This window comes from Platichthys flesus, chromosome 15, assembly GCF_949316205.1.
Source record: "Platichthys flesus chromosome 15, fPlaFle2.1, whole genome shotgun sequence".
In the NCBI taxonomy this organism is placed as follows: Eukaryota; Metazoa; Chordata; class Actinopteri; order Pleuronectiformes; family Pleuronectidae; genus Platichthys; species Platichthys flesus.
In genome coordinates this window covers 9,613,770-9,627,557 of record NC_084959.1, presented here as the reverse complement: position 1 = coordinate 9,627,557, position 13,788 = coordinate 9,613,770, and the positions used below count along the sequence as shown (strand labels likewise).

Sequence of the window (13,788 nt, the reverse complement as noted above, 5' to 3'; positions counted from 1 at the left end):
AAAACAAAGGCTTTGTGAAGAGCACTGCATTTCATTATGTGCATTCTTTTTTGCGCTGTTGCTGCATTTCCCTGAGAGGCCATTTTTTATGTTTTACACATCATTCCACTCAGTTTGATGCTCCCTACTTCCTCTGTGTTGTGCAGAAGGTCACTTTCAGGCTCAGTTTACTTCTGCTGAAGACTTCCCCATCTTGCATTTTGTCAAAACGACCAAAATTGACTTCTCGTTAAAGGTCTAGTCTTAAAAGCAATATATTTATGGACTTGTAAGGAAAGGTTTATGTGATTGTGCAGCGTGCAGAAAATTCTCTAATGGCCCAGCGTGAATCTGAATAAAAAAAAAGACGCCACTCTGATCTCTTGGGGGAAAGAGACCAGAGCAAAGACTTTGAAAATGTGTCTGGAAAAATACTTTTATTCTGGCACTGCATCTTGTGAATGTTCCAAAATATGAATCATGTATCCCCTGTACAGTGTTGACAGCTGACTTTACACTTAACCGTTTGTGTGTGCGTTACTATTCATCCTCACCAGGCAACGACTCCAGTGTCGACGGTCTCGTGAACTTCGAGAAGTTGAGGATGATCGCCAAGGAGATCAGACATGTGGTGCGGATGACTTCTGCCAACATGGATCCCGCTCTCATGTTCAGACAGAGGTTGGTTCTTCTGATACCACGATGCCTAAAAAAACGTTTTCCTCTCAAGTGGATTTTACTGTCAGAGCCACTTTCACAGATATGTCACTTAAGATCTTTTCCATTCCAGTTTAATGAATTTTAAGGTCGCTATGTGTTGATCTTTTCTGTTAATTATTTTGGTGGTTGTTTATCGTAACAGTGTCATTCATTCTTTATGTCTAGTACACTAATTAGAAGAAAAGAATACAGAGAACATCATAATGTCCTAAAATTGTCAAATTAAATTTAAGAGGCATTTTTAAGAAAACGTAAAGTTTGTGGTTTTAAAAATCGTAAAAATTATACGTAATAGTTAATAAGTGGATTGATAGCCTCCACTGAATTTACTGTCAATAATTTAGTTCTTTAGTTCTCTCATTGTTTATATGAGCATCTTTGAAACTGGCTCTTCCAAATATTCATCAGTCAAAGTGTAACAATCGCGGCGCTTCTCAGAAAGAGTAATAAAAGTTGAAAGTCCAGCATTGCAGGGTAGTTTCCAGGTTATAAAAAAAAACAAAGACAAAACTACAAATGTGGGCAAAAAGGGAACCACCACACCATACCTCCACCAGCCGACCTGGATCCTTCACCAACAGGATCAGGCGCACACTCGAGGACTGGTTCGATCAATTTCTTCTCACTTCCTGTCTCATTTGTGACTCTCGGGTGTTTGGATTGCATTCCTCAGCTGGAATGTAACTGCTCCAACACACAGGGCACAGATGCCGGGCAGAGAGGTAGAATTGATGCCAGCCATAGTGTGTGGTTTGTCTCACTCCGTCTGTGTGTGCGTCTCTCACAGTGTGTCACCGCTGCAGAGCATGACTGCCCCCTGCAGACACTCTCTTCATACTGCAAGACAGCATAGATATGTTTTTGACTTTTTCTAGACTTTAAGTCACTAAACTTTATATATGCGGCTCAAGTTTTTCCAACGTAAAATCCAGTTTGATGAGTGTGTGACGCACAAAGCCACATCACACACTCCTCAGGTTGATATGGGGAGATGTCCTACGTCTGGTTGTCCTCCCATCGCCCATCATTTCCTGTCTGTGGTGGCATGACCTCTACATAGTCTTGTCTCCTCCCCCCTCCCCCCATGACCCTTGAACTTGTATTTAAGCTTCAATCTTCACGCCTCTTGCTTGCAGGAAGAAGAGGTGGAAGAGTTTAGGGTAAGTTGGTCCTGGTACTGGTTTCATGCTGTTTCAGTCTGGACGAGCAAAACTTAAAAAAATAATAAAATGCACCCCCCTCACCCCTCACTGCACCCCCACCACGATAAGCTCTGCATGCTCCCTGACGTTAATATATCGGCGTGTGTCTGCCCCATGCTTGTGTGTGATTAACCCTTCCCTTTGCAGTGGCCATTCAACTGAAGTCCATCATTGACCCATTCATTCCCCTGTCCATGTTCATAAGTTGTATGTTTATGAGTCATATAGTAGCTTGAAATAATACTAAGTTTGTTTTTACCATGAGGTTGAAAACCTGTTTACATGGTGTTAGGTCGCTATGAAGGAAGATCACTCAAATATATTGTCTATATTCATACACATGTATAAAATGTGACTCGTTTCTTGAGGCAGGTACAAAGGATGAACTTACCTAAAAATCCGCACCTCTCATGTCTTTGTAGTTACTATGAGTGGTTGATCATATCACATGATCTTTATCAGCAGACTGAGTTTGGTCGTTTATCATTGAATTATTCATGTTACTGCAATTTGACGAAAGAAAGTGACATTATCTTTTAAGTCTTTTGTAATTTAGACCAATGTGATACCATTATGATTAAAGGATTTTAAAGTTTGATGATGATTGTTTGAATGATATCCTGGCATGATCTGATTGGACTATTGAAAATGCACAGGATCAGCTAAATAAGAGGCAGAGAGAGAGCAAAAAGTGCTCGGCAATGCCTGGAATTGTTGCTGTGTACAATTCCATTGCAAAAAGATTAAACTTCATGTGCTGACAAGGATCATTTGATATAACTGAAAACAGCTTCTAAATGGACCAGCAGTCCAACCCAAACTTAAACAAACCATGAACATTTTTGATGGATGCTATTTGACTCAGGTTCCGTGTTTGTCTGTTTGCATCCTGGCATCCTAATAATATATTCCCCATGTTAGATCTCATGCATCTTGTTCCCTAACCCTTTTTGCCTCCATCTGACAGAATGCTCTGTTCTGTGGTAGCATGGCACACCAACAACAACTGCCTCGCTCCCAGTTGCATGGTCCTGTTTTGACATGCTATGCTTCAGCACAGAGACAGATGTACAGATTTGATATTAGTAGAGGTGATGACAAAGCAGTTGTACCCATGTTATGGTCGATTGTAGTGATTGTGGTTTATCCTTCTCTCCGTCCCTCTCTCGCTGTTTCCTGTCTTTATACTTTCAAATGCATTTCTTCTGTTTTCTCTCTTCATTAATTTCCATATATCCTCCATATCTTTCTCAACATTTCATCTTCTGTTCATCCATCAACCATTTCTCTAAATTTCTCCCTCATCAAAATCAATCTTTTACTCTTTCCCATAACCCTTTACTTTCTTCCCCTACTTCTGTTTCTTCTTCTCCTCATCCTCATCCCTCTTCTTCCTTGCTCTCTTTCCTTCATCACCAGGTCTCTGAGTCAGGGCAGCACCAACTCCAACATGCTGGACGTGCAGGGCGGCGCCCACAAGAAGCGAGTGCGTCGCAGCTCGCTCCTCAATGCCAAGAAGCTGTACGAGGACGCCCAGATGGCCAGAAAGGTGAAGCAGTACCTGTCCAACATGACGGTGGAGGCGGACGAGGAGAAACATCAAATCATGTCCTTGCAGTGTGAGCCGAGCTACAGCACCTGTGAGTTCCACAGACCCAACACCAACAAACTGAGTGAAATTAATGTTTATCATTTATAGTGTAATGAAGGACTGTTTACAAAGTTTGTCCTAAAGCTCTACTTGGTTTACAGAGTGACATTAACACATGTGCTGTGTGTGCACATTTGCCTATAGAAGGATTCAGAAGTTGATGAATAGTACAAGTACGTCTACATGTAGGTGATTCAATGCTGGAAAAAAAACAAGGGAAAGATTCAAATTATGAGATATTTCAATGTTTTGTGCCATTTCACATGATTATAAAAGAGATGTCAGAGTACTCTAGTACACAGGTTATATGCATATCATTGGTTTGCACTGCCACCTAGTGTATTTAAAATCATCTTGCATAAAATAGCAGGAGGGAACTGATCAATCCAGGCGATGTAACAGACACGGCAGCATGGCCAATCTGTGTTGTGTTGTTCAAAGCATTCACACAGAACCATGGGACTTTCTTTTCTTAGAAACAGTGCAACGATCAACAATCTACCACGTATCATAACTGTGACAGTGCCACAGGACATCAGTACATACAAATTATATTTGTATCAGCTTAGAATGTTATTGGACTTTCCTTTTGTTCCTGCAAAGGCTCCTGCTTAGGTCTAAAAAGCATTTAACTTTTAATGTCACATTTAAGCCAACCTTTAAAGGTATACAGATTGATAGTTTGTTGATATTTAACAACATACCTCACAGTGAAAATGTTAAAGGTTTTTGAAGTAAGCTTTGTTCTGTTTACACATTTTTCGTTTCCTGTGTGTGGTGGTTTTAGTGTCCAAGAACTTGAGTGAGAGACGTTCCACCAAGTCGGACATGTCTCCGGTGTCTCTGCGGTCGGCTTTGCCCTCTGGGAAAACACAGAACCGGGTTTCACAAGTCCTTCAGGTCCAGGTCCCACTGAATCCTCTACGAAAGAAGAGCACTGCCAAGGATATCGGCACAGCTAGTAAGTACACCTGCACACTACTGTATTTATAAAGCAGTGTTTTACATGGTAAACTCAAGTTAAAACTATTCAGCAAAATAAGATTGAATAAAATCAGGCTAGTAAATATGCAAAGAGAATAGAGAAATACAAATAGAATCAAATAAAATGCATATTCTGATTAAATAAATAATAGGCATTAGAACTAAAAAATAAAATAGAACATTAATGAAGACTTTAAAAACTTTAAAACCAGTGAAAAAAACTGCAGCCCCTCATTATGTGCTTGGATGTATATCAGACCCTCGAGTTCATTAGCTTTTCTATAACCTTGCTGTTTCTTCGGCTTCTCCAGACTCCAATTCTCCCAAAGTGGTGAAGAAACCTCCGGTGGGCTCTTCAGAGGAGTGGAGCACCAAGAGACCATCTGACGACACCGTCTCCACCATCTCCTCCCTTCACTCCAGCCCCACAGTGTCGCCGCAGGGCTCTCCACGCAAAGGTCTGCAATAAGATGCTTTGCTTGGCACACTGTGTGTTTCTATCAGAGGACACTTATCCCTGGTGAAGAGAGATCAGAGTAGATTTAGTGAAACGCAACCTCCAGGCAGAGCGCTGACATTTTTATGCACGAACCATGTAGTTATTGTTTCTTTCGTTTTTGATACATGTTTTTTGGTATTATCGTAATTTGAAAAAGTCATTTAGCCACAAGGGTCCTTTTCTTAACTTTGAAAACAAAAACATAACTTTTATTTCCATTTCTCACTTTTCCCCATCCTTTTCAGTAGGAGGCGTGGCCAAGTCCATCAACTCCAGCCAGATGAACCTGTCGGGATCTTCGTCGTCACTGACCAGCGACGCCAGCACAAAGGCCGGCACTGTCAGCCTGCGCAGCTACGGCATAGGTGGGGCTTTCCTCCAGAAAAGGCTCCTTCTCTTGACCAGGCAGCAGAGACAACAGAGTAGCAGGGAGAGCGAGAATCAGACACAGGAGGAGGAGAAGAGGACTGAAGTGGAAATAGAGAGAGGCATGTTTCCGTCAGGGCAAAGACAAGAGAGAAGGCGATTTCTTTTGAGGGCAAGAGCAGAAAGCCCCACGCAGAGAACAACAGGGGTGATTCCGGTGCTTCACACCGGTTCCCCTGGCAGTCCTCCAGGGCCTTGGCCCTCGACCCTGTCACCTACCGCCCAGCCCGAGTTGTTAATGAGCCCAAAACCCACAGATTTCCCCTACAGGAAAAGGCTGCTGTCCCCATTCAGCAAACTGAGGAAAAGAAGTCAGTCCAGAGAGCTTTTGCCAGTCAGGCCACGTCTGGATGGTGGGGAGGCATCGGGTAAGGTCGAGTCCTCCCCAGCCCAGGATGAGAGACAAGAACAGCCAGAGAAAAGAGCCAGGAGGTCGGTCAGCCCCAACCCTTTCCTCTGGCTCTGCAGGGACAGAGCCACAACTGAGGGAGACGGATAGAGTGATCGACCAGCGATTGATCCAGTCATATGCTGAGTAAATCTGTGATTTGAGGGAATCTAGAGGCACTTCGGAGAGTGCATGTTACAGTACATTTTTGGAGAATCTGTCACATAAGAGTTTGTTAAAGTGACGGCCCATTTTATGTTTGAAGCACAAGAGTTACTGCAGCTTTGAGAAAGTTGATGAAGTAGAGCAACAAACCTGTTTCTCATTGTTGTCTCGGTTTTTCATTTCTGTGTTTGTTTCCATCTGTGAATTTTTGATTTTGTTGACATTTCCCTGTGCAGCTTCTTTCAAGATCAGTGTTCAAAATGCACTTTCTTAAACATGCATGAATGTTCAGGGTCAGTTTTAGCATCTTATCTTTTTCTGGGACATACAGGCCATTCACATGTTTAGTTCATTTCCCTGGAGTCTCAGGCGATGTGATTTGGCAGGTTTTTCAACCTTGAGCCCGACACTGTCCTTCACAGTCGTTTCTGTACATTTCAGAGTCTGTTCAATGTCTAATTTTCCCAAGTGGCCGCAGCCTCAAAGTTTCTGTAACCACATGTTCTAAGTGTTAAAGCTGAGTACGATGCAGAAGTTGTACCCAGCTGTTCGCGCACAAGAGGAATATTCCAACCACGTTAACTGTGTTGTTACATTTTTATATTAAAGAAAGACAGAAACTTCATAATGTCTATTCTTAAATCAGTGCAACAGGTTGCGGTCAAAAGAATTGTCACAGCCCCCCTGAGTAAAATTCATTCATTCATCCAACTTGAAAAGACGTTAGGTAAAAATACTCTATACACACAGTTATTTCTCCATCTCCATCTCCACTCCTCCACTCTCCTCTTCTGCTTTTGCATATATTCTTTCCATCCAGGTCCTTTATTAATAAGCATTTTCTTTAACTGAAATGTTTCCCCCTCCTCCCTCCAGGTTACGCCCTGCTACCACATGGTAAAGCAGACAACCTGTCGGACTCCAGCCACAGCGAGATCTCCTCCCGCTCCAGCATCTGCTCCGTGGACTCGGTGCCGGCTCCCGGGCTCGAGGACCGGTGTAACAGCAGTAACAGAACCTATAGCGCCCCGGCTGCTGTCACTGCAGCAGCGACCGCTACGGCTGCTGCAGTCGCCGAGAGCACAGCAGCGACACATGCACACTCTATTGCTGATTACAACCAGCCCAGCACAAGGTAATTACATTTAAGTTCATCTAATCTGTCTGGTTACGTTTGTTAATTCACTGTGGAAACAGCATCGAACACCAAGTTAATGCTCATAATGGATTTAACAGACAGTTTCTGATGGCCACATGTATTTGTAACCAGGTTTCAACTCGTTTTTTTTTTTCTATGTATACGTGTGTGACAAAGAGTTTAAAGTGATGCTGTGACGACTGAGCAGCAAGATAAGAGGGAAAAACCTCATCCTCATATCGAGGTAGTTCAACCATAACAGGAAGCGAACACCACCACGGGAACCAGTGGAATTTGAAATGAGTCAGTTTCTGTCTATAGCTGTTTTGACCTGTGGATACATTCCAGAGAGTTGGGCTCTCACATTACCTGCCGTTTGCTTTTCACACATGCACAATGCAGCAGGAGGTTTTCTAACCAGATACATTCACAACAGCAACAAATCCTCCGTGTTATTCAGGCGAGAGGTAAGGCAGCCGGTTGCAGCAGGCCTCTGCCTGGAACGTCCACTGCGAAGATCACGTTATTTTCTTGACAGCACACAGACACCGGTGGCGGCTCTTATGTTCAAATACTCTCAAGACATCTTCGTCTGGGCCTTTTCCATCCAGAGATTTTTTTTTTCTATTTGTTTTCATTTTTAATTTTTGCGTCGTCATTTCAGACATGTGGATCGTTGTATCTTCAGACTTTCATTCATTAAAGGATCATGACTGGTCTGTTAGCGAAATAGGGATACATCCTTAAAATGCAAAGTATCTCCCCGTCTGAACAGGAGGACCTGCGGGTCAATCCGGACTGTCTGACATGGCCAGTGCAAAACATATTTTTCTCAAGCCTAAAACAATTTTTATTTGTAGTATTTGTGGGTGTGTCCTACACACACCCCCAAATACACCCACATTAACATCAGAAACCTTGCCCAGTAGCCAAAAATACACCACAAACACACGCACAGTCTGCTACCATGAGCCGATTCTCGATCCCAGCTGGATCCCAATTATGTCCTTTCCCTGTTAAAACTTAGAGAACAGGAAGTCGTTAAACACGCCAGGTTTTTATTAGCGTCCCACATTTACTGCCCGCCTCTCTCCTGCCTCTGTCCGTTAACAGCGTTTCATTTTTCACGCAGGCGCCTTTTTAATCTGGCTGAGTAAACAACAAACCCCTCTTTTATTGTCTGCTGTTTGTTTATTGTTCCTCCATGATCAGACCGTTCTGTCTCATAAAGAATGGACCATAAAATATCACCGGACAAAACAATCCGTCTGCTACCCTGATATGATATTACCTTGGCTGCCTTGCTGTTTAATAACAGCCCTGTTTTTATGAAATATTGCTCAGTTTCATTGAGTGGATTATTTGTCCAGTAAAACCCCGTCAGTGAATCAAACTGCAGGTTTATGAAAAGGAGGAGAGAAAGTTCTGTTGTTTTTAAAGCCCAGACGTTTTGATCTATCAAATCCAAATGTTACTTTTCTGATTTTGTAAATGTACCGACGACAGATGACCTTTGATTTAACCTGTCTCTGTTATCTGCTGCAGTTCGTCATCGGCAGCGAGGGGATATGTGACGCGAGCCTCTACCTTCGCCTCGTCCATCTCAACGGAGGAGCTGACCCCAGACCACACCTCTCTGGACTCGGTGGCCGACAGCGGCCGTGGCAGCTGGACGTCCTGCTCCTCCAACTCCCACGAATCCTTCCAGAGCCTCCCCGTCTCCTCCTGCCGGCCCTGGGACCACGGCATCCACGGGCTCTCCCTGCCGCACACGCACCTGGGCGGCTTCAAGACCACGCAGCTGACCGGGCCGATACCGGAGGTCGAGGGCGCCGGTCACGCGCGGGCGACCGAGGGCGCTGCCAAGCAGCACGCCAGAGACTCCAGCTCGGAGCTGTCCAATCAGTCGCGGCAGAGCTGGGCGTCGTCCAGCTCGCTGTCGGACACCTACGAGGGGAATTACGGGACGATAAAGCGGCGAAACACCTCAGAGCGCCCCTCCTCACCAAGCAACGAGGAAGGAGGTCAAAGCACAGACCCTGCCTACAAAACGGTGACATCCAGCACAGACAAGGGCCTGATAGGTGAGGGCTCAGGTTGCTAGTTTGCTTCCCCGTAAACACAGTGTTCAGCTCGGTCGCCGTTTAAAGTTCAGTTTGTAAAGCTGCACAGATTTTCATTCAGTGAGACATCGGCTTCTAATATAAAATATCAGAACTATGTCTCGCTGTTTTTTGAATTAATTACTGCAGCTTCCTGTTGCTTGATTTGCTGTAATTCTCGAGTGAACAGCTGCTAAACGATGCTCTTAGGCTCTTAGGCGTCTCTCAGATAAGGAACCAAACTGGTCTAATTCCTGTAGTTTGCTGGTTCTGCATCTGACAGGAGATATGAAGCCTCCTCATCCCCCCCAATGTAAATTTGTCTTTTGGATCCATATCTGTAGATTCATGATAAACTATAGGAATATGCAGTTTGCTCGTTTTAAGAAGATAACAAAAGGTTAAAGACAGTTTTTGACTTTGGAGTTGTAGAGGAAGGGTTAAGATGGTTTTACGCCAACTGCTGACACAATTAGCAGTTTGGCCAAACAGAAAATGAATGGACCGCTGATAATCGATCAATTGTTCTGGTCAAACAAAATTAAGAATTCCTTTAATTATGCTGTATATTTAATATCGTCTGAAAACAAGCACTTTGCTCTCCATTAAAAATGATAACGGGTATTCATCAGTTTCCTGATGTTTGAGAACCGAACTTTTAATCGATTATTCTGTTAAATATATTGGCAGATTATTCCTTAGTTAATGTGCTCACTAGCTGCCGATCTAGTTGTGTCTGTATCTGCTGCAGCCATCCATCTCATCGGTTTCATGTCTTCTTATGATTTTGGACACATTTTGCTGCATGTACAGTTGTGTTGTGAAACATCACATTATCATTTACCCATTATTTTCTTTTGTTTCTCACTTACCCCCCTCACACCTCCTTCTTCATTCCCCTTCCCCATCACTCCTCATCCCTCGACCCCCCCTACCTCTTTTCTCCGCCCCCCCCTCCTTTTCTTTTGATCTGCACCTCCATCCAGTGTATTGTATCACCTCCCCCGCCAAGGATGAGCGTTACCGTGCTCCCCCTCCCACCCCTCCAGGCTACCAGGGTCTGGCTCTGGGGGATCTCTGCCTCACAGACGGTGTAGTGGGTGGGCCCGGAGGTCTGGTCCCGAGGCCTCCTCACCTCAAACCTCCCGACTACAGCGTGGCGCTGCAGAGGAGCAAACTGCTGCAGAGCCCCGGAGCAGCAGGAAGTTTGGCTGAAGCACGGAGGCTGGCCGGTAACCATCAGAGCTACTCCAGACCGCCCAGCATCTGCCTCCCACCGCAGGAGCTGGCCGACAGTGAGGATGGTACGATCCCTTGGGATGATGAAATGTGGAATTAACCTATAGCATTTTGCGTTCCTCAAACAATAACATATTCAAAACTTACCTCTGGGTTCATAGCTCTTTACACGTTAGACTCATCAAATCATTTATACGACCACAGTCTTACTAAAATCTAGAAAAAACTCTATTTTTAACTTGTGCCCCCTGTCATGAACACAGGAGAAACCCTGTAGCACTGGAAAACACATGCATCTCCTACAGCTCATAAAGTGCACTCCCAACTCTTTTTAACACCCACTGCATGTTCACAATCTGAACACTACTTAATACAACTGGGTTCCATTGTGTGTTTGACACAATGTGTATTTTAACTAAGAGCAGCAAAGAAAGCGCTACCTCGTCTCAGAAACCAAGGCGCCAACTGAGAGGTGGGCTAGTGACCTCATAGATCAGCGATCTCTTAAAGTGACGGTGCACATCTATACGATCAAGTTCCAATCTGGAAAAAAAACCATTACACATTAATCAGGATTTTGGTGACATTTTATTATTTTAACCTGGCTACATTTAGTCGGTATGAATGTGAAACACGTGCTGAAATCTAAATGTTTATGATTTAAAAAAAGAAAAGGTAAATTGACTGAAACCTTGAAAATCGTTTCCAGTAATAAAAGTGCTGTTTTCTGTCTTGTCTCAACATCCCTTTCTTTTGTCTTTTCCAGATGAACAAGTGTCCGCGGTGTAAAGCTGGTGACGTCACGTATTCCCTCTCGTGGACCAGGTCACGTGGATCAGGCTTTGGACTAAGTTAGCAGCCTGCGGTCACTTCCTGTCAGAGCACATTCTCCACGCCCCTCCCCTTACAGATCTTTGTGTGATGCCACCATGGACCATAATGCACCTCTGAACCTCACCTGTGGGTTCATGTTACCGCTCTCTCCAACCCCCCAGGACTCATCGTGTTTTTAAAAAAACGTTCAACAAATCAAAGACGAAAAGCAAGATTTCGGCCTCCTTGGAAACAGACCACCACGTACCTCCATTCTGTGCTCCCACCTCTCTTGTCTCTTAGCCTGTCACAGTTTTGACATGTTGTACAGCGATTTTTTTCTCTGTATAAAGTTTTTTCTTCTTCTTTTCATTTGCATCTTTGAGCTTTCCAGAGTTTTTATATGAGAACAGCGAGGAGGAGCAGACAAAGGGATTGAACGTTTTAACGACACAACGCTCGTCTGACTTTTTTTGATTTCGATTTTCTCTTTATTATTGTCGGCTCTGAGGAAGATGAATGGAAATGAATACGAGACAAGACAATGACTGATATTGAGATTCATGGCCTGCCTGGCACCGATGATGTAAATGTACATGAATAACATCAGCTCCAATGCACAAATACACCAACTTTATTTTCCCAAAACCAACACGTGAGGTCAGGAAAGACCTCAGGTGCCATAAAGACCCCCCCCCCCCCCTCCTCACATTCTCCACTCCACTTTTTGGAGAAAGGAAACACAACTAACAGAGAGCACGTCTGTTTGTGTTTAGCACTTATTGTACTTTGTTGAGCTTTTATAGCAAAAAATAAGAACCAAGACAAGCAGCATCTCTCAGGCCGTGCTCTCCGCTCACCTCTCTTATTGCCTGTCGGTCTGATGCGAGGTACTTTAGCCGCATGCCGCCTCCTGGATGTTCTATAAAAAATAAAACTATCGTAACTCCTCTTTTTTTTAATGAGCTGAAGAACAAACGCCTCGCTGCTTCCCGTAGAGTAAAACACGTGCCGTTATTTTTATTGCCGGAGCTATGACAGAAACCATAAAGTCGCACTGAGTGGCCACACAACGTGCATGCGTACACACTCTCACACACACACACTCACTGAACATGTAGTTGGTGTGCGTCAAAACAGAAAGAGGACGGTGTTTACACAGATTGCTTACACATTTTGTTTACAGTGTCTATTATTGGACTTGTCGTCTATTGAATTACTGGCTGAAATGTTAGTTCTACAGGTTAATTTTGAAAGTGTACATTTGTTTATAATGCAGCAGGAATATGCATAAGCAGCGTAAACGTGGACCACGTGCTCACAGTGAACCTCTCTTATCTCTTCTGGTTGTTTTTTGTTGTTTTTTTTTTGCTTCAGGATGTATAATTTTTCTCCTCATGATGTATTTTAATGCTCCGGCTCGCTCATTCCCTGTTGATAGTAGAATATTTAAAGGATGTGCTTGAGAATTGCTTGTGCTTGAACCTAGTTTACTTGTGTTGACATTCAGAGCAACGTTTGGGGAAAAATGTATTTTTCTGTGTTGATCAGCGCTGCAGCAGGGGGTGTAACTGGAAAAGGTTCTTTTCCTCGCTTCTTATCTTTTTGTTTTGCCACACAAAGACTTGAAATGATTATTGCTAATATATTTAAGGCAAATATATATATATGAATTTATACATATATATTTTTGTTGGTTCTCTGCCATAAATTAATGTCAAGTTATCATGTATAGATGAGAGTCCTCTATAAATGCTATTTTTAAACATTTTGTTATGAAAAATGATCCGTGGCTGTGATCGCCCTCCTCCTGTCTGTGGGCCGGAGTCTGAAAAGGAACTTTTACTTTACTCTTCTTGCTCCTCTTTTTTTTTTGTCCCCTCACTCTCTGTTGTTGGTGCCATTTCTGAAATGTCTAAAAGTGAAATTGCTGGGGGGGGGGGGGGGGGGTGGGGGTGTGTGTGTGTGTGTGTGATCAACATAGCGTTTTAAGAAAACCCATTTAGATGCAGTGTGGGCGAGAAGCACATAAGGAAAGGCTCAGAAGTCATTTTCAATAAAAGCCCTTCTTATTTGCTCCTGCCTGCAGGAAGGCGGGCCCCTCATGGGGCCTCCTGCTGTCAGTTTCATGGCACACGGCAAATTCATTCAAACTCAGATTGAATAATTGAAAGGACTTTTTTGATGCTGTTATATTCCTGTGTGTTTGAACCGAACAGCCACAATGCCGTGTTCTCTCTGGTTTTCCTCCCTGCCTCTTTCTCGGCTCTGTCCCCTCAGCAGGACTCAAAATGTTTGTTTCCTCCTCACTGTCCTCGTCCGATGGATTTCACTCCATCGCTTCAGGGATAATATGAATCATCAGAGTCCATCGTGACCCCCGAGTTTCTCTTTCTCATCTCAAAAGATCTCGAGGGTAGAAACTTTGAAACAGACGGAGACTCCAGAAATTGACACCTTCTCTTCTCTTTTTTTTGCACAA

The 13,788-nt window shown here is 43.7% G+C and overlaps 1 protein-coding gene across 9 annotated transcripts in view; it reads left to right on the top strand.

Annotated features, from left to right (window-relative positions):
* rapgef6 (Rap guanine nucleotide exchange factor (GEF) 6) overlaps positions 1 to 13,252 on the top strand; it is a 125,317-nt gene extending 112,065 nt beyond the window's left edge. For 5 of the 9 annotated variants that reach the window (XM_062406029.1, XM_062406028.1, XM_062406032.1 and 2 more), the window contains 10 exons: positions 537 to 660; positions 1,836 to 1,859; positions 3,321 to 3,541; positions 4,340 to 4,513; positions 4,848 to 4,994; positions 5,281 to 5,400; positions 6,891 to 7,149; positions 8,698 to 9,236; positions 10,241 to 10,558; positions 11,260 to 13,252. In XM_062406029.1, the coding sequence (XP_062262013.1) occupies positions 537 to 660; positions 1,836 to 1,859; positions 3,321 to 3,541; positions 4,340 to 4,513; positions 4,848 to 4,994; positions 5,281 to 5,400; positions 6,891 to 7,149; positions 8,698 to 9,236; positions 10,241 to 10,558; positions 11,260 to 11,282 (1,949 nt within the window). In that variant the 3' untranslated portion in view covers positions 11,283 to 13,252. The remainder of the gene's footprint in view (positions 1 to 536; positions 661 to 1,835; positions 1,860 to 3,320; positions 3,542 to 4,339; positions 4,514 to 4,847; positions 4,995 to 5,280; positions 5,401 to 6,890; positions 7,150 to 8,697; positions 9,237 to 10,240; positions 10,559 to 11,259) is intronic. The other 4 variants (XM_062406031.1, XM_062406030.1, XM_062406027.1 and 1 more) reach the window with 2 other exon arrangements.
* The last annotated feature ends 536 nt before the right edge of the window (positions 13,253 to 13,788 follow it).